The 20,884-nt window shown below is 39.4% G+C and overlaps 1 protein-coding gene across 2 annotated transcripts in view; it reads left to right on the forward strand.

The window, feature by feature from the left end:
• Nucleotides 1–1,165: 1,165 nt before the first annotated feature.
• Nucleotides 1,166–20,884, forward strand: part of tle2c (TLE family member 2, transcriptional corepressor c) — a 31,558-nt gene continuing 11,839 nt past the window's right edge. The window contains exons 1-8 of one of the 2 annotated variants that reach the window (XM_053651349.1): nucleotides 1,166–1,681; nucleotides 11,168–11,268; nucleotides 11,521–11,584; nucleotides 11,981–12,025; nucleotides 15,230–15,292; nucleotides 17,598–17,672; nucleotides 17,956–18,133; nucleotides 19,923–19,939. In XM_053651349.1, coding sequence (XP_053507324.1) covers nucleotides 1,658–1,681; nucleotides 11,168–11,268; nucleotides 11,521–11,584; nucleotides 11,981–12,025; nucleotides 15,230–15,292; nucleotides 17,598–17,672; nucleotides 17,956–18,133; nucleotides 19,923–19,939 — 567 coding nt within the window. In that variant the 5' untranslated portion in view covers nucleotides 1,166–1,657. The remainder of the gene's footprint in view (nucleotides 1,682–11,167; nucleotides 11,269–11,520; nucleotides 11,585–11,980; nucleotides 12,026–15,229; nucleotides 15,293–17,597; nucleotides 17,673–17,955; nucleotides 18,134–19,922; nucleotides 19,940–20,884) is intronic. The other variant, XM_053651348.1, reaches the window with a different exon arrangement.

A 20,884-nucleotide genomic window follows, 5' to 3' on the forward strand; every position in this document is an offset into this window, starting at 1 on the left:
TGCCTTTAAGCCTCTTTATGTCATTGATGAGACCTTGTAATATAATGCACTGCTCGACTTGAACAGTTTTGTAGAATTATTGATGCATACTGGATTTTTCATATAGACGTATGCATATACTCGAACAAATTCTCTTAAATCACTGCTGCTTTGTGGCGATAATTAAAGAGGTTTACAAAAGTAATACTGTAGCCTGTAATTGCTTGTTACTTGTTATTTGTTATTGTTAGATTTTCTACAGATCACTTAGTAATCCTTAATGCACCTGGAAGCACTAAGCCTGGCCTAGTCATCTATGGCACACTCATGATTTAGATATGCATGCCTCAGTAATGAAAACCACATCGAAAAGAAAGCCACATTATCCAGGTCTTGCTGTGGCTTGTTATATCTCCGTGATGAGACATGAAGAGGGTTAGCTTAGTCAGCGATTCTCTCAGCCCACCAGCCCTCCTACACTCATAAATATTCACATTCTACAGCCTTGCTTCAAACTACAAACTAGGACATAAAGCACTTCATTACCCACAAGTCCACAGCAGCAGCAGGTCAGTTGTCTATAAACCCGTGTCTATAATTGGTCCTGGATGTGAGCGTGTGTCATGGGCCAACGTGGGGTACTGAAGCACTGATTGGTCGAGACGTATTTCCGCGTAGCCAATCAGGAAGCTGCTAAGAGACTGAGCCGGGTGACGAAGAGATGGTGTGTTAAGGTCGCATAATGTACATGGCGGTTTTGGAAAAAATGATATTTTTAGGAGTTCACCGTTTATTTTTTTTGGGAGGGGGGCGGGCTGAAAACGCAAGCGTCTGGGTGGTTTACACGTGAAATGGTTTGAGTACACTTTTTCTGTTTGTGGCTGCAGGCTTGTGACGTTGTGGTTAGAAAAAGATCAATGAGGAACCGTAGTGGTCGACCTTAAAAACAGCTCTCGCTCTTCGCCAAGTTAATGTCAAGCATACAGGAGCAATAATGCAGCCTGGGGTCTGCTGCTGGGAAGCCTAGTGGATCATCTGCTGACCTGCTGTTTCTCTCTCTTTCTCTCTCTATCTCTTCTCTCTTATATATATATATATATATATATATATATATATATATATATATATATATATATAAATATATATAAATATATATATATATATATATACACTCTTCCTTATGCGTCTTTGCTGTAGTATTTGTAGCACCTCGATGCACCGCACACTTTAACTACACCAGCACTTTTTTGTGCCTCTCCGTCAGCTCACAGGAAAGAGAGAGAGAGAGAGTGTGTGTGTGTGTATGGGTGTGGGTGGCGGCGGTGGGCGTGCAGGTCAGTGATGTTTACGTTTTCATAGCGCGGGCGGCGGAGACACGGAGAAAGCGCGCGCAGCGAGGATACAGACGCACGGACAGAGAGTCACACACGCACACTCGCGTGCGCGCGCAAATCGCGATCGGGCGACACCGCGAGGCGGCGCGTAACCGACACCACCACCACAACAACCGAGACGAAAAGAGAGCGCCTGGGTTTTTTTGTTTTGTTTTGTTTTGTTTTTGTCCCCCCCCGTTGCTTTCGAGGAACGCGCGTGACGTTCGCTCCCGCCATTTGGAGCGGAGGCGCTGAGGTGCGTTTCCTCTTCTGGGACGCGTTCGGCTGAGAAGCACGCGCACATCATGTACCCGCACGGAAGACCGCAGGTGAGTGAGTGAGTGAGTGATTAGTGGCCAAACCAAACTGTGTGCCGAGTTTGCGGTGTGTTCGTGGAAATCCGTTAGGTTATAGGATGAGGTTAAGGGTTCGAGCTTAAAGAGAAGGAGAAGGAAAAGGTCAAGGTCAGGGTGAAAGGTCGGTTTAAGGGGTTAATATTCGCGTCACTATGGTTCAAACCCGTACACTTCACTAGGCATGCACCGATCTGATGCTGTAGTGTGCACCGATTCGATCCGATACTAGTCTGATCGGTATAGAATAAGGTTGAACAGATTCCAATTCGACAGATCGGAAATGATGTTAAACCGAAATGTCGAAATGTTTTGATTGGTATAGGATCAGATTGAGATCAGACCCTTCACTCTCTGAGTACCTTTCCTTGTCTCTGGGGTGGTACCTTTTTATTTTTTGTGGCTTAAATATGTATATTTTGTTATAAATGTACACTGTATCTACAAAGAAAGGTGTAGTTTAGTGAAGGGTCAGATGGGAAATTATGTTTGATCAGATGAGTCGCTACTGACCTGAATGTTTTGATTGGTATAGGATCAGATTGAGATCAGACCCGTCACTCTCTGTGTATCTTTCCTTGGCTCTGGGATGGTAGCCTTATCTTTTGTGCCTTTAATATGTTACCTTGTGGATTTAGTGTAGCTTTAGAAAAGATTTAAGGAACAAAATTCCTTTGGGACTGTACGTACCTTTCAGAGTAGCACCTCATGCACCAAACAAAATATACTTGAGGGTACCAGTGGTACAATTTAGTACCGTTTTCTCTGAGTGTGTTTAATGAAGGTGTGTGTTGCTGGCTGACACATCACAGATAAACATAAACACGGTATACAACTTGTCTTAAAGGCTATGAGGTGCTTCAGTAGGAATTTTGTGCCCCCTGATTGGTTAATGTGCCCAAACTCATTATCCTCGATGATTTTTTACTATCTTTGGTCCCCTTGAGGCACGCGTTTAATCATGGACGTTAGAATCATCATCACTTTTACCTCTGTACAGCCCTCCTGAAACTCATGATCATCAAGCCTCTGATTTCACATAACTTGGCGTAGGGTGCTTGGCTTGTTTACTGTATCAGGTATCATATAGACATTGGAAAATGTGATATTAATGCATCCCTAACTATAATATATTACTGTAAGTACAGGCACAAGTGATAGCAGGAGTAATGCAGCTGTGTGTGTGTTTTAAAAAGGACAATGTGCGCATGAGAGCTGTTTTAAGAGAACCTGATATGGTTTATGTGTCTTAATGTTTGGATGAGATCAGCAAGCCAGCAGAGGGGGTGTTGCATGAAATATGACAGCTTGTGTATGTATCCATGGAGAATGAGTGTGTGTACACGTGTGTGTTCATGTGCGTGTGTGTGTGTGTGGCAATAACCGCATATGGATCCAGGCCACTTCATTCTCCATCGCAAATGTCATGTTATATTACCTTCAAAGGGAAACATGATATTACACACACACACACACACACACACACACATAATCACACTTTGCCAAAGCTGTACTTATGATGGCATGTTATTACAGGCCTACCAAGATATGCAGATCAAACAGGTGTGTGTGTGTGTGTGTGAGCTAGTGTGAGAGAGGGAGAGAGAAAGAGAGATTATAATCTGAGAGCCCTGTTGCTCTGTAAATATTATGTGTAGGTGGAGGTGTTAGGTATACACATACAGGTGTGTTTGTGTCAGTGTTGGTGATGTGTGTGTGTGTGCATAAATACTTACTGTGCTGTGCTATTGTTATTGTCATGTGCATGTTTAATACATGTGGAATCTTTTATTTATACTGGCATATCCTACTATTTTAAAATAGACGCCTTGCAAAAGTCACATGCATCCAGCTTATGCAATATAGAGAAAAAACAACAAATACTGTACATAGAGCATACCTGCTGTTCCAAAAAAAAAACCCCAAAAAAGAGTGCACACACTTGCATCATTTTTTCCCTGTATAATCTGGCATTCCATAGAAATGCATTTTTAATGGATGTAAAATAATCGATTTAAATTCTCGTCACATTTCATTTCTCGTCTCAGGCGCCTAAGACATATCAAAAAGTCTTACAGTAAATGTAACTGCATGTATATTATTATTATTATTATTATTATTATTATTATTATTATTATTATCATCTCAGAAAATGCTTTTTATTTGAATTAACTTACCAGACATGGAGAATGCCATTCAGGTATATAGTTAAGGGTTCAACAGTGCTTTTCTGGAAGTCTTCACAATGTCTGGGCCACTAGCACACAACTTTATGTAAGAAATAAAGCACAACAGGGCATCCCGAAGTGCTTTTTTCCTCTTATGCCACAGCAAAGTGCTAACATTTTCCATGTTTTAAATGAATTAATGAACAAGAGATCCATCCATCCATCCATTTTCTGTACCACTTATCCTTCACAGTGGTAGCTCAGTGGTTAAAGGCTCTGGGTTACTGATCAGAAGGTCAGGAGTTCAAGCCCCAGCATTGCCAAGCTACCACTATTGGGCCCTTGGGCAAGCCCCTTAACCCTCAGTTGCTCAAATGAGATAAATGTAAGTCGCTCTGAATAAGGGCGTCTGCTAAATGCCATAAATGTAAGTAAATGTACACAGGGAACTCGGACACCCTGGACGGGGTACCAACCCATTGCAGGGCACAATCACACAATCTTGCACACCCTTTCGCACACTTCAGACAATTTGGAAATTCAAATCAGCCTACAGTTCATGTCTTTTGACTGGGGGAGGAAACCGGAGTAACCGGCGGAAACCTCTCAAGCATAGAGAGAACATGCAAACTCCACACACAGGGCAGAGGTGGGAATCCAACCCCTAGAGGTGTGAGGCAAACATATTAACCACTAAACCACCATGCCCCCAAACAAGACATCATACTCCATTTATTCTTACATTTAATGTTGTGGAATATCTCCGAAACATGTTTGTTCCATGTTAGTTATAGCAGCTTTCTCTGATGAAGTTAAAACAAAAACACAGCTAGTCCTCGGTCTTGAAACACTGACACTGCAGACTCCGTCCATTAATATTAAATGTACATCTTCTTACAGCTGATCAACAATTATATGCTTTAAATAACATGTTCTGACTATTAAGAGAGTCATGTAAGCGTCTGTGAACGAGCTATTAAAAAATAATGATGTCGTATTAGAACTAGCACTTTATATTAAATCTGTGATTGGTCTTGCAGCTGAAACTACAGTCAGAGCTGCTTTTATAGAAAAGTTTACCAATCAGGTGCAAGAAGTCAACCGTGCTGTGGTTTAGAAAACATTTTCATGAGCTCCTTTTGTGGGAGTGTGCAGTAGTGTGTCATGCAGGCCATGCATCATCAGTTAACCAAGAGCCACGGTTTTAATGAATAAGGTACTTAAGTACATGATTCAAGTGCATTCCTTATTAAATTGAAACGGTTTCATTTGTTTTCCATCCATACCCTTGAAAAAGCCCTTTATTTCTGAGATTTTCTCAATACCTGAATTTTGAAAGCACTAGACATCTTCTCAACATCCAACAGGAAGGATGTTGTAATAAACAGAGAGAGCACAGTAGCTTCCTCTTGGACGGTGAAGAGCTCGAACCCTATCATGTGATCTCAGCTCAATCTAATTTAATTCCCTCTTGTGTATTTAATCTGCAGGATAGTCATTTCAGTCCTGCGGCTGTTATAAAGGGAAGAGGTAATAGAGATGAGGTCATCACAGTTAAGAGCAGGCCGAGCCGGAGGTCCACACACCGCAAAGTGCGCGTGTGTTAATGCCTGCATTGGACATGGAGCTCATAATAACCGTGAGCATGCAGTGTTCAGCAGTACATAGTTATCATTGGTTTCCTAATATAGCCATTTAATTTTGGCCAATTTGGGCGGATTATGACAAGTGAATTCATGTGTCATGCGCTTGTGAGCCAATAGAAGGCGAGTGGGCAGAGCTATCATCTCTTTGGTTGTTAAAAAAATGTAGCTGCTTATTATGTAATTAATCCAAAGTGGCGTAACAGAAAAGCGTTCGCTTGTCCAGTGATCGTGAGTTTGAATATCAACGATTCCGCAGCCAAGAGAGCAAAACTAGGTGTGGGAGGGATGGCATACTCTCTCTGCCCTGTCAATCATAGGGAAACTAGCCAATCTTGGGCATCTGTAAACTCGTGTATGCGGAAGATGGTAGATAGCGCTGTTTTCTGAGTGTGTTACACTGCCCTGTGATGCAGCAGTTTGAAAAAAATGCATTTGGTTTGCGTCACATTTCTTAGAAGAAGCAGAAGAAGTTAGCCTTCACCCGCCCAAGTTGGTAGCCGTATGATTGGAGAGAGGTGATATGTCGTATAATAGGAGAGAGGTGGATATTGGGTAGGAATTAGCAGATGACCAAATTAAGGAGAGAAAAAAAAATCTATTCTGTATTTTTCTGATTCTCCTGTTAAGTGTTGGCAACTCAGTTGCTTTATTTTTGTGTAAATTAGAGTAGATCATTAGTATAACTTTGGTGTATTAATCATTTAGAGCCTTCTTAGGAATGCACTATTTTTCTTTTTTTGGTCAAGACCTTAGTATTCCTGTTCTATTTCTCACAACCTAACTTGGTAATTGTACACTAAACCTATACGTCACTCCACTAATATACTGTACATTAACGGACCACTTCATCCAGCTACTAGATAAGTTCTGTACAGTTGACTGAATTTGCTTATTTGCAAAAAATAAGAACAAACAACTCATTTGTAGAGACTAAATGCGAATCAGATACGACACGTTATATAATTAATAGAATAAATCAAATGTCTGGTAAATCGTTTTAAATACAAGGGCATGCAAATTTATTAGCGTACATTTGTCAGCATAAAATAGGATATACATGATTAGTTACGTGGATGTGCATGTGGATTTGTGGTTTTACTTTTGTTTGCTACGCAAATAGCTAGTCTTCTACAATGATGTTAAACACTTGATGCTTACTATATTCCCAGTGCGACTATTTAGTGTGCAGTAGATAACGTTCTAGCTAGTGAAGCTACTCTAACGCTAGCTCGCTGGGAAAAGTTAGCTAGCTAACATCCAAAGTTAGTTGCGTAATAGGAGTTATTTCAGTAGAACATAGAAACTTTATGGTTCATATAGTATCTTAGGTTTTGACTCCACTTAATTCTATGCCATGTATCTTCACTTTGTGGTGAAAGCGTTTACTTTTCTCTGGGAATCCCATACGCTTCACATTGGGCCTAATTTAAAATGAGATTTGGATTCAGGATCTTATTTATTACATAATTTTTCTCATTTTTTAACAACCTGTAGTTTTGAATGATTTGTTTTTAAAATGCAAATCTTACCCCAAGCACGTACGAGAAAACATTACAAAATGTACATTTATTAAATACACAACATAATTTTTTTTATTGTGTATAATTCAAATAGATGAAATTCATGTACACTGTTGTCCTTGAGTCTACATTTTTTTTTTTTTTTTTTTACCATCTGTTCTGCGTTTACAGTCCATATATTTAACTTTCAGTTCTCATGACTAAATCTTACAAGGCATTAAAATACATGCCACATTGTCACAAACAACAAAAACTTCTTTGTGACAATATTTCATGTGCTGAAATGATTGGTTCTTCCACAAAATGCTTGATGTGCATGAAAGGAAATCATGTACTGACTCGATATTCATCCATTGTTCAGAGTGACGCAATTTAATAACAGTGAAGACATTTGTACAATAGTACACATGTTGTGTTTATCAGGACCACTTCAACTTGCTTTGTACCCAACCCTTAATAAAAAAGGCGTACAGAAGCGACACTCCAAGACCCTGTTCAGCTGTGGTGTTAACATCCATCTCGGATGATGCGATGACAAGTGGACCACTCTAAGCACAAGTGTGAAATGTGTCTTGGTGAAACGTCGTGTTCCAATCCCTCAAACGACATTCAGAGGTCGTCAGAGACATACAGTATATAGACAAATAACCTTTGTAGCCTAAACCTGAAACCTTTTTTTGGACATGTAAGCTCTTTAAACAAACAGATAGGCAGGAATCTCAAATTACTTTAGAATCACTACACATACATAATGGTGTTCAAAAACCTACATAGTTCACTATCTGCCTATTGCAGCGTCTTTCGGATTCAGCCACAGAAAGAAATGTAGCAGATCATTAAAACAGTAAAAGTACATTCATGCCTTAACAAGCCTAAGTAAATGTAATGGAGTAAATGTGATTTATACCACAGCAATTTAAACTGAAGGTTTATTTTAATGCACTCTTTCAGTATGTCATCATGTCCATAGTAACAGCCCATTTTATATATATATATATATATATATATATATATATATATATATATATATATAATTGTGTGTGTGTGTGTGTGTGTGTTAATAATAAATTTTCTAACACATGTTCCCTGGTGAGGGAACGACTGTTTATCACTTTTATAACTTAAGTGAATACAGGAACTAATTTGTTCCGCAGCATTAAATCTTTGGCAAATTGTTGTGGTATAAGAGGAATAAAACATTACAGTATTTGCTGTTATAGGAAAATAATCACGTTCTTGGTTTTTAACAGTAACTTCACTTTGCATTGGGCCACATCGCACCTCAAGGTCATTGATTAGTTTTGTATAACAGCATGCCCCGTCATGTTTTATTTCTTCAGGTCAGGTTAGATCATGTTAGCTACCTGGATAAAAATAAATGAGTATATACGAATGCCACTGATTTCCTTTGGTCCCTTCTATATAAGGACTAAACAGCATTCTAACATTTCCACGTATGCACAAGAGACCGTAATGACGATAAGGATTTTGAAATGCTCTGAAAACCGCTTCTGTGATGTCGATAACAGTTTTGAATGGTGCCGTGGACCTGGGTGATCGAAATATTTACTGATACAGACATCGTTACTGTTTAAAAAAAAAAAAAAAAAGTTTTTTTTTTCTATCTTGCTCAGCCAATTAGAGCAAGATTGGAGCCTGAAATGCTTGTGAGTGGATAAATGTTACAACCAATGAAAATAGAGAGTGGGCAGGAACACAGGTTAGCTGAAGAAATAGTGACTTTCTTTCTATTAGCAAAGGTATTATAAATTAATAATTTTTTTTCTTCTTGAACAGTTTGATCAACATGATCTTCATATATATTTTTAAAAATGTTTCATTTTTAATTTCTGTGTGAAAGCACACAGCAGGGAAGCTTGGATAATTCATTCCTAATTAATATATCATTGCCTTAACAGACATCGAGGTTTTTTGCTAACAATCTCGTTCTCAACAAACATCTTGTAAGATTGTCTGCTGCTGTATCTATGGCCCGTGTAGTGAATATTTCAGCAGCGCCTTATTCACGGTCCTGCGATCCACCCCCCCCTCTCTCTTTCCCTCCTGACACAGTAAAACATTGAGATAGATGGCTGTATTCCTGCAGGATGGCAGTGTGTGCAGTAGCCTGGCCGATAATGCAGTGCTTTGTCATACTGTCTGTAGCGTGTGTGTAATGACCTCTTATTTCTCAGCAGCTGTATCTCTGCCGTGCTGCCTGCACAGCTGCTCCCAGCCTAAACTACGCACTCTTCACCCCCATTACTCTTTATTTTATCAGGATTATGTACACACAGTATCTTTGTATTAAAGGTTACCTGGCACAGCAAGACAGGACGTCATGTTACACTGCTTTTTCTTTGCTCAGAAGGAAATGGATATTTGCTAGCGGCTGTTCTTGGTCACATATTAGCTTACAGAATGCTAGAACAATGGGGCCGAAATACAAAGGTAAAAGTTAATGCTTGGCTACACTGATATCGACGGGTGCCTAGAAATGAATAAAGGCTGCTTCAGCAAGCATGAGCAATCCATCTGGTGTCCAAAAGCTTTCCTTCATGAGGCATGATAGTGTTTGATGGCGTGCCCCGTTGGTAGGGTATAGGACTGCAGGCCTGTGTACTAGCATGTGAGGAGTTTTATGAAACAAAGCATTTACTGTTCAAGCTGGGATTTTGCAAGCGCCGTTATTTGCAATCCACAGTGAATATAATAGAGCATTATTTATGTTCGAAAGGGAATTTGTCCTGCACAGACAAGAGCCTTGGCAAGTGCAAAAATTCAGCGCAAGTATATAGATGAAAATAGGCTAAACAGTGTGCCACATAAAACACTAATATTATAAAGTACAATAATACACTACTGTGCAAAAATGTGTAATCATATATCTTATTAGATTTTATATTGTTCTAGTACTATATTCCTGGGCAAAAAATGGGCCAAGCCCAAAATGGCAAAAAAATATGAAGCTTTTGGTCTTAACAGCAAATCAGGGGGCGGCTGTGGCTCAGGTGGTAGAGCGGGTTGTCCACTAATCGTAGGGTTGGCGGTTTGATTCCCGGCCCACGTTGAAGCCCAAGTTGCTCCCGATGGCAAGTTAGCGCCATGCATGGCAGCTCTGCTACCATTGGTGTGTGACTGGGTGAATGAGAATGCGTGTAAAGCACTATATGAGAGCAGACCATTTACCATCATTGCTCAGGAAATTAGCAAGAATTAAACAAATGCACTCCTGAAACCTCCTGTGCCACCATTTCCTTGTTTACTTTTGCTGTATGGGGAAAAGCTAGAAACAGGGAAATTCACTTACATAGTCTTCTCACGACTAATCTTTTAAAAAAAAAAAAAAACCCCGGAAAATTTTGTATACCCAGACATCTTAGTTTAAAATTTACACCAAACATTTTAATCATTACCATGATTTTACCTTTGCGTACAAGAAGACTACATAAGCGAATTTCCCTGATTCTAGCTTTTCCCCAAACAGTTCACTCCCAGCAAAAGTAAACAGCGAATGGTTGCATTGGAGGTCTCAGGAGCACATTTGTTTAATTCTTGCTAATTTCCTGACCAATGATTTGTTGTTAAAATCATTAAAAATTGCCCAGGAGTGTAGGTTTTATGTAAATTGCTTCAAATTACTGTGTATATTTCCAATTTGTCTGTACATAGGAATATTATTTTTTTTTAAGCACCCTTTAATACAAAGTCAAGCCAAGTGCCAAATTGCCTCCTATTCACTACATTTGCTTACTTCATAGAGCATTAACGTGGATATAATTTAAACAAAATTATGCCAAATTTCTACAGTGTACTACAAATTATTTGAAATATATGAATATGCATAATACTAGGAGCATATTAGAATTATTTTATATATACATCTACAAGTGGTGCAAGTGCCGCTTGAATTATGAATCCGAAGCCTCTCTTTGTCATCTGGCTTGTGTCTCACTGGACTTCAAATACTTATGTATGTGTTTACTCTATGTAAAGTCTTACTCGTCTTCTGGTTGTTTTCTCATGTTTGTATAAACAATTTGTGTCCTGGTAATAATACCGTTTACCGTATTACTCCCATCCAGTGGATATTCAGTCATAATGTAGTTTGTGTTTGGTGTCTCTTAGGCTCCTTTGGTGCCTGGCCATGTGGGCATGAAGTTCACCGTTCTGGAGACATTGGACCATATCAAAGAGGAGTTCCAGCTCTTCCAGGCTCAGTACCACAGGTGAGGATCCCAATTAGCACTATTAAGCATAGCTTATTTGATCACAAGGTCCAGATCAAGACCAGCCCCCTCACGTTTCATTCATTTATTTGAATTCATTTGAACCAATGTGACTTATATTTCTGGTTCCATTCTAGCAAACAGAAAATGTTTTTAGAATGTTCTGTTCAGACATATTCAACAATTTTCGAAGCAACGTGCCATGACATACAGTAAAAGAAATCCAAGCTACAGTTTTGTGTTTTCTCTCAGTCTGAAGTTGGAATGTGAGAAACTGGCCACGGAGAAGACGGAGATGCACAGGCATTACATCATGGTGAGTACCCTGTGTTCTTATTTATTTATTTATTTATTTTATTATTGCAGATTACTCCTAAATGCAGTTTGGAGAGGAAGTCAATAAAACTCTGAAAGCCAATTGAGAAAATGTAGGCCTTCCTCCATTTCCCCTCATCTCTTCCATGTGGAATAGTCCCTGTTATATAGGAGTGTTCAGTTTGGTTTTTTTTTTAATGAATAAATAATGCAGTTTCATTTCTAATTCTAGTTTATAAATCATTAGCAAGATCATTAGGCAAAGTTTCATTGAAAAACAGCAGTTCATTTATCTTTATGTCATGCAAACTGAGTACTTCATTTAATTTGGATCGGAATCAGCATCCGAGCCTGTTTTTTAACAATCACATAATTATGAATTTTGTTTTTGTTGTAGTACTATGAGATGTCATATGGACTGAATATCGAGATGCAGAAGCAGGTAAGAAATGTTGCATGAAGTTACTAAACATAAGTGTTAAACATGATTTATGAGTTCTTTCTTCTAAGTATTTATGCTGCTTTCCATAACAAATAGGAACAAATGGCTGAATGTGAATCCGAGTTGACACATCATTATGCGTGGAACATCACATAATAAAGTAATCAATAAAATTCCTAACATAACTCGTTAAATACCAGCCTCACCAAATTTATTGTCATCACAGAGGCGGAAAATTAGTCGGTATAAATGCTGTGTCCTGGAATACGGAACCTGTATATAAATCCTCACAAATGCACATAAGAAAACTCATTTGTTGTCTCGTAGTATGGTGTTATTTCTACCACAAAAATATATAAAAAAAAAAAAACAAAACATTGGAAATAATCAACGACAGGTGGTGTAATCTGGCCCGAAACATAGTGGTGCTACTGTTACTGTAATAATCAACCCTGAAGTTGATTATTTTTCATTAACAGCTTGTCCCAAATGGTGTCTTTCCTCTTATACCATTGAGTGACTTGAATTATAAGTTTTATATGTATCAGTGAATGACACGTCACACTTTTTAACCTTTTATAGTTACATTTAATGTTGTGGAAAGACTGAGAAACAAGTTAGTTCCTATTATCACTTATGTTGATCAGCCATAACATTAAAACCACCTGCCTAATATTGTGTAGACCCCATTTGTGCCACCAAAACAGCTCTGACTCATCGGGGCGTGGACTCCACAAGACCTCTGAAGGTGTGCTGTGGTATCTGGCACTAAGACATTAGCAGCAGTCTTGAAAGTCATGTAAGTTGTGAGGTGGGGCTTCCATGGATCGGACATGTTTGTCCAGAACATCCCACAGACGCTCGATTGAGATCTGGGGAATTTGAAGGCCGAGTCAACACCTTGAACTTTTCCTCAAACCACTCCTGAACAGTTTTTACAGTGTGGCAGGACGCATTAACTTGCTAAAAGAGGCCCCTGCCATTAGGGGAAAACCGTGAAGAGGTGTACTTGGTCTGCAGCAATGTTTAGGTAGGTGGTACGTGTCAAAGTAACATCCACATGAATGTCAGGACCCGCCCGAGGTTTCCTAGCAGAACATTGCCCAGATCATCACACTTCCTCCGCTGGCTTGTCTTCTTTCCATAGTGCATCTCTTCCCCAGGTAAGCGACGCACACGCACCCGCCATCCAAATGATGGAAAAGAAAACGTCATTCATCAGACCAGGCCATGTTCTTCCATTGCTGCGTGGTCCAGTTCTGACGCTCACAAGCCCATTGTAGGCGCTTTTAGAGGACAGGGTCAGCATGGGCTGTCAGACGAGTCTTCAGCTTCGCAGCCCCATACACAGCAAGCTGTGATGCACTGTGTTCTGACACCTTTTTATCAAAGCCAGCATTAACTTTTTCAGCAATCTGTGCTTCTGTGGGATCGGGCCGGACAAGCTAGTCTTCACCCCCAACAGTGAGCCTTGGGCACCCATGACCCTGTTGTCGGTTCATCGGTTGTTCTTCCTTGGACCATTTTTGTTAGGTACTAACCACTGCAAACCGGGAACACCCCACAAGACGTGCCGTTTTAGAGATGCTCTGACCCAGTCATCTAACCATCACAATTTGGCCCTTGTCAAAGTCACTCAGATCCTTACACTTGCCCATTTTTCCTGCTTTCAACACATCAACTTCGAGAACTGACTGTTCACTTGCTTCAAAATATATCCCACCCCTTGACAGGTGCCATTGTAATGAGATAATCAACGTTATTCATTTCACCTCTCAGTGGTTTTAATATTATGGGTGATCAGTGTATGTTATAGCAACTACAGTATAAACAGTAGTTCCCCCATCAGCCTCTCTTTTTTTCTTTGTCAAATGACAATACTTAAAAAAATAAATAAATAAAGCAGATTATATATATATAACCCTCAAAACTGAATTTGATGACATTTCATTTCTTGAGTTCTTGAACAGCACTATTCATCATTTTAGGATGTGATATGTTTTTAACACCAGATTTCTGTTATGAATACCAATACCAATATAAGTGTTATCGAGCTCATTGAAAAGTAGGCTTCATAAATATTAGGCTGCAGACAGTTCACTAGCAGGATAGCTGTGAGTCTGCGTGTACATACATACGCACTGAAAAACATACAATATGGGTTAATCCTGATAAGACCCCTGGTGCTTTTCTCCTTTTTCAGGCCATTTGGGTTTTAGAGTTTATACAGTATGGGATACTGTAAAACAAGCTGGTGCAGATAAACCTGTCTCTGAAACCACAGTCCTATGCTTTGACTTGCACTAATTCCACAGTGTAGTTGAATTCTCGAATCTGATTGGTCAGAAAGTGTTGATTTAATTTTCTATAACAGTATCACTGACTCGTTCTGGCTGTAAGACAAATTAGTAAGTTTATATTAATCTGATCATTTTGATATGGTATTGTTTCTGTAGTAACAACTTACACTGGGAGACTTTACATAAACTCATGTTTATTAGCATTTTTGGAAATAGTCTCCAGTGTCAGCGCTTTATAACAGTCAGAGGTAAAGCTGTAATTTTACGTTTTCCGGCACAGAAGGTCTTCAGGACAGAGAATTTACCTTTTTTTTTTTTTTTTTTAATTAAGATTAATTAAGAGAATTAACTTCAAGAAAATAAACCTTAAAATAAATTATAACCTAAATGATGACAGGAAGTAACTTGTTCCATAACATTAAATGTAACCGTAAATGGATAAAAAATTGCATGTCATTCTTTATTTTAAAAAAAAAATAAATTAAATAATGTAACTGTTGATGAATTGCTTTGGAACAAAGGAACCAAAACACGTCGAGACTTGTGTTGTGTTTTATTCTGTAGTCAAATGAGGGAAAAGCGTGTTGAAATCACCACTTCGGGGTAGCGTAGATATTTTTGGATTTTGAAAGCCTGTTGTTGAATATGTGCTTTAAATATTAGCATATTTGAGGTAGTATTTCTTCTGCAGAAAGAAGAAGAAGAAACAGAGATCCAGACTGGAGCAGGAGCAGTAATGCTTGCTCGCGATTGTCATGTTTAATATGTCCTCTGCTGCTTGATAGGATTTTCTCTGAGCTCTGTGCATGCGTGTATGCGTGTATGCGTGTGTGTGTGTGTGTGTGTGTGTGTGTGTGTGTGTGTGTGTGTGTGTGTGTGCGTGCATGTATGTGTTTCCCTGCAGGCGGAGATTGTGAAGCGGCTCAGTGCTATATGCACTCAGATTATCCCTCTCTTGTCCCAAGAGGTGAGCGAAATTAATGGCACACACAGACACAGACACGCACACACACACACACACAGCCTTTCACCACCCAACATTAAAGTGTTACTTACTACAGAATGCCCTTATTCTTTCTCTCACAGCTATTTACACATTAATTATTTACAAGAGAGGTGGTCATCAACACAGCCTAATCTCCCATCCCTTTCATCTATCAATATTTTATACAGCCTTTTTTTTTTTTAACCAGGCAAACAGAGAGAGCATGCTGGGGATGTTCGAGCCATAATACCCTAAACGAGTCCAGTAGGAGCAATAACAGGAAATAAGCTTGTTTGGCTGAACTGAGTCAAATGGACAGTATTTCTAAAGTGATGTGTCCACTTTAGACTTTGTCACTGGATCGGTTGTGTATTAATTAGGAATTTAAAGATTCCTCCGGTTCAAATTGGCGTAGTGGATTTTATATTTATGATGCAGCTGCAGCAGTTCAGATGAGCAAGAACTCATTTGGATTGGAGCATATATAGACTAATAAAGATGTCTACGAGTTTGTTGCACATGCACATTTCTTTATGTACAAATTAGTGATGCACCAAAGTGATGGCTGAGACCAAAACTGAAATTCTGGGAAAAAAATAAAAGCCCCTTACTGGGCCATCAATTCAGCTCTCTCCACAATAACATTGGTACAAAGAGAAACTACTCTTTGTTTAATGTCTTTATATCTGTGTGTTGTAACAGATATTAGACAAGCACATCTATTTAAGTTAATATAAGGTTTACAAGACCAGATACATCAAGACCGAATATCGACTTACAACCCCAATTCCGGAAAAGTTGGGACAGTATGGAAAATGCTAATAAAAACAAAGAGGAGTGATTTGTAAATATACTTTGACTTGTATTTAAACACAAAACGTGTAAAGACAAGGTATTTGATGTTTTACCTTTTGATCAACTGCATAGTGTTTTGAAGGTAAACGTTTATTTTGAAATTGGTCCATGTGACAAGTTCCAAAAAAGTTGGCACGTAGCAATTTAGGACTAATAGCGATGTGATGAGGTGAAATAAGAAGTTGATGTGAAATAGGTGAGGCAATCGTCTAATCATAGTATATAAGGAGCCTCCAAAAAAGGCCTAGTCCTTCAAGAGCAAGGATGGGTCGAGGCTCGCCAATCTGTCAACAGATACGTCAGCGAATAATCCAACACTTTGAGAAGAACATTCCCCAAAAACAGATCGGTAGGATTTTGGGCATTTCACCTTCTACAGTGCACAATATAATTAAAAGAGTCAAGGAATCCGGTCAAATCTCGGTGTGTAAAGGGCAAGGCTGAAAACCACTTCTGAATGCGCGTGATCTCACCATTCACCGCTGCATCCACAGATGCAAGTTAAGGCTTTACCGTGCAAAGCAGAAGCCATACATCAACACTGTCCAGGAGCTCCGCCGACTTCTCTGTGCTCCGTCTCATCTGAGATGGACAGTAGCACAGTGGAATCGTTTTTTGTGGTCCAACGAGTCGACATTTCACATAGTTTTTGGACAAAACAGCCGTCGTGTTCTCCGGGCCAAAGAGAAAAAGGACCGTCCTAGCGGTTATCAATGTCAGGTCCAAAAGCCAGCGTCTGTCATGGTACAGGGGTGTGTCAGTGCCCATGGCATGGGTAACTTGCACATCTGTGAGGGCATCATTAATGCAGAAAGATATGTACACATTATGGAGCAACATATGCTGCCATCTAGAGCAGGACAACCCAGAACCACATTCTGCCCGGATTACAAGCGCATGGTTGCGTAAGCAGAGAGTGCGGGTGCTAGCATGGCCTCCCTGCAGTCCTGACCTGTCTCCGATTGAGAACATGTGGCAATGACGGCCCCGTACAGTTGCGCAGCTGAAGAAATGCATAATGGATGAATGGGGGAAAATTCTGCCTGATAAACTTAACCAACTGGTGTCTTCATTCAGCGCCCAAACGCTTAATAAGTGTTATTAAAAGAAAAGGTGATGTTACACAGTGGTAAACAGTCGATTGTCCCAACTTTTTTAGAGTGTGTTGCAGTCATCAGATATGAAATGAGTGTATATTTTCAAAAATAAATTAAATTCACAAAGCAAACCATCAAATAATGTGTTAATAATGTGTTTTCAATATAGTACAGGGTGAACTGAATTTTCAAATGACTCTCTTTGTTTTAGTTTTTTTGCATTTTCCATACTGTCCCAACTTTTTCAGAATTGGGTTTGTATTTTATTTGTAAGGAGACCCCTTTGTCCTTGCTGGAAAGATTTAGTTAAAGTGTATCTTTATATATTTGTGTAGCATCAGCACCAGGTGGCCCAGGCGGTTGAGAGATCCAAGCATGTAAGCATGGCTGACCTGAATGCAATCATAGGGGTGAGTATGTGTTTTTGTTTAGTTTTTTTTTCCCTTGTTCACCTCACCAATCTCACATTATTACAGTATCAACATGACCAGGCAGAAGCATTACACTATGCAAGTCGTACCAATAAGTTATCAGTGCAGTTTCACAATTTCAATTGCCCGTATGACCTACATGCTAAGCATCACTTGTAAGTTGTTATCATCAAGAAGTAATAGCTTACAATTTAATGCGTCTCATGCATAAGTCAGTTGTTTGAGCTGTTAGTGACCTCTTTTTCTTTGCCGGCCTCCTTAGCAACAGCAGCTCCAGCACCTGTCCCATCATGCTCCAGGCTTCCCCCTGACGCCACACCAATCAGGCTTGTCTCTCGGAGCAGGAGTTGGTCTCATGGCCCTCCCGGGGGCTTTCCCCTTCCCTCCACATCTGGTGCCTAAAGACGACGTCACTCATCCCGAATCTGTGGATCCCAGAGGTGCCAACAAAATGACTTCTTATTTATGCATTGATGTCATACATGTATGGCGAGGACATAATAAGATCTTTCCAAGACCCTGTTTAGACTTGGTCACTTTGTGTGTCTTGATCATTAGATAGAGATTACCAATGAGTGTAAATCCATGCATTTAAAGTAGATTTGATTGATCAATTCACCTCTGGGCCATCCAGATACGAGTGTAAGTGCACTAGAACAAGTGACATTTTCCATGCCTGTGCCAACTGTAGCCTCAGATTTAACTTCTTGTGAATGCTAATATGCTTTTTGCTCACCATGGCGGTAAAGCATGCTATCTTGAGTTATCATAGCTTTCCTGCGAGCTCGAAATGTCGCCATTCTTCTGTGACCTCTCACATCAACGAGGCATTTTCACCCAGAAAACAGTGCCTCATTGGATGTTTTTTGTTTTTTGCACCATTTTGTCTAAACTCTAGAGACTATTTTGTGTGAAAATCCCAGAAGATCTGCAGTTTTGAAATGCTCAAACCAACCCATCTGGCATCAACAACCATGCCACTGATAGAAAAGTTTTTTTTTTTTCCCCCATTCGAATGTTTAACACGAACACTGAAGCTCTTGATCTGTATCTGCATGGTTTTATGTATTGCGAAGCTGTCACATGATTGGCTGATTGAGTAATTGCATGAATGTCCCGGTGTCCTAATATTAATGTGGGCAGTGAGTGTATAAGGATATTTGGGGCATTTTCTAAACGCACCCCTCCCAAGATGATTTTGGATTAACAAACAGGCTACAGGTAGGAAGGAGTTAAAAACTGTTTTCATGTGTATGGATTTTTTATAAATTGTTTTTAGGAACGTTTGTGGAAACAGTCGTACATCCATGTTTAGGATTGTTTTACACAATCCTTGTATCTTTTTTCTATTTATAAATTAGAACCCTGGATTCGATTGCTGTGGGACGGGGGCATGATGGCTTAGTGGTTTGCACGTTTGTCTTGCACCTTTCATGTTCTCCCTGTGCTGCGGGGGGTTCCTCTGGGTACTCCGGTTTCCTCCCCCAGTCCAAAGACCTGTGTTGTGATTGGCATTTCCAAATTGTCGTGAATGTGCGTGTGTGTGTGCGATTGTGCCATGTTAAGGGTTGGCACCCTGTCCAGGGTGTCCCCCGCCTTGCGCCTTGAGTTCCTTGGGAAAGTCTCCAGGCTCCCCCACGACCCTGTGTGGGATAAGTGGTACAGAAAATGGATGGATGGATGGATTGAACATTTTTCTGTTGTGCCACTCGGGACCCCCAAAAACATAATTTTAAAATCAGCAAGCATCTTGACGCAAGTGTTTTTTTTTAAGCTATAATAGCTGTAATAATAATAATAATAGTAATAATAATAATAATAATATTCAAGCACAATACAGCAAGCAGAATCCAATCCGTCTAAGCTTAGACACCTTAAATGGCAAGTGTAAATGCTGTAAAAGTGGAAAAACCATATGAGGATAAACTCTAGGTACAGGATTCAAGAAAGGACTTTTTTCATTGAGAAGAATCCATAACTATTGTGCACAAATTCGTAATAATAATTACAAGAACAAAATTCCTATAGAACCAAAAAAAATGCTTAATGCTTCAATCGGTCATGTTTTAATAGTGTTTTCAATTTTTTGTGATAAAAAGTTTGTGATACTGTAATATTTTTGATTGTGCCCTACTCTTACTCCAGTGTTTCACTATGATATGACACATGACTGTGTAGTAGTCATTTGAATAAAGTCTTAACTCTTTCTTTATTTCTTTATTCTTTTAGATGGTGCTCCAAACAGGGTGAGTACGAACCGTAGTCATGTATATCAGTTTGTATCAACATGTAGATGAATGACTACCATTAGAGAACATTTATTATAACCTGCCATGTATATTGTTACATATACTGCAGGCGAGTCATATTGATTTTGTGTTTGATGCATGTACGGAACTTCTGTGCAGTGAGTCTGATTTCTCATGATAGCATCAGTCAGTGGAGTGTGCATAGCTTGAGTGTTCGGTACAGCAGTAGGCTGGTTTTATATTGCTTGTTTATTACTGTCTGGTTTCCCGTTGGCTAGAACAGTGCAGTGATAAACATGCTGCAGGCACTCATGTTATATACAGTTCCCTCCACTAATATTGGCACCCTTGGTAAATATTAGCAAAGAAAGCTGTGCAAAAAATGTCTTTATTGTTTAACCTTTTAATATTTTTTTTATTTTTTCCCTCTTTTGTCTGCTTATTTTATCCGGACATTTTGATTCTGGCGCATGTTTTACGCTGGATGACCTGTGTATTGAAATTATCGATACAGTGTTTGTCAGTAATGATTGTGTAACACTGCCAAATACTGTGTCATATCCTGGGATAATTAGGTATGGAATAATACATGCCAGAACATTATATGAAATGAGTCATCGATGGAGTGGTGTGATGCGGCCGACGTGAAGCGGAGTTACTGTTCTCACGCTGAAGTTGATTATTTTTTTAATGACATCACATCCTGATGCGATTTGCCAATGATTAATTCTTAATTCATTAAAGAACAAGATGTACCCTTTTTTTATCCATTTATAGTAAGATTTAATGTTGTGGAATGTCCACGAAACAAGTTCCTGTTATGACTCACAGTATACAAAGTTACAAACTGACACCGGAGACTCCTTCCAAAATACTAAATAAACTTCACCGTATTAACAATTGCACAGAATTTTTTTTTTTTAAAATCCACCACATAAGTCA

Source organism: Ictalurus furcatus, chromosome 20 (genome assembly GCF_023375685.1).
Source record: "Ictalurus furcatus strain D&B chromosome 20, Billie_1.0, whole genome shotgun sequence".
Taxonomy (NCBI): domain Eukaryota; kingdom Metazoa; phylum Chordata; class Actinopteri; order Siluriformes; family Ictaluridae; genus Ictalurus; species Ictalurus furcatus.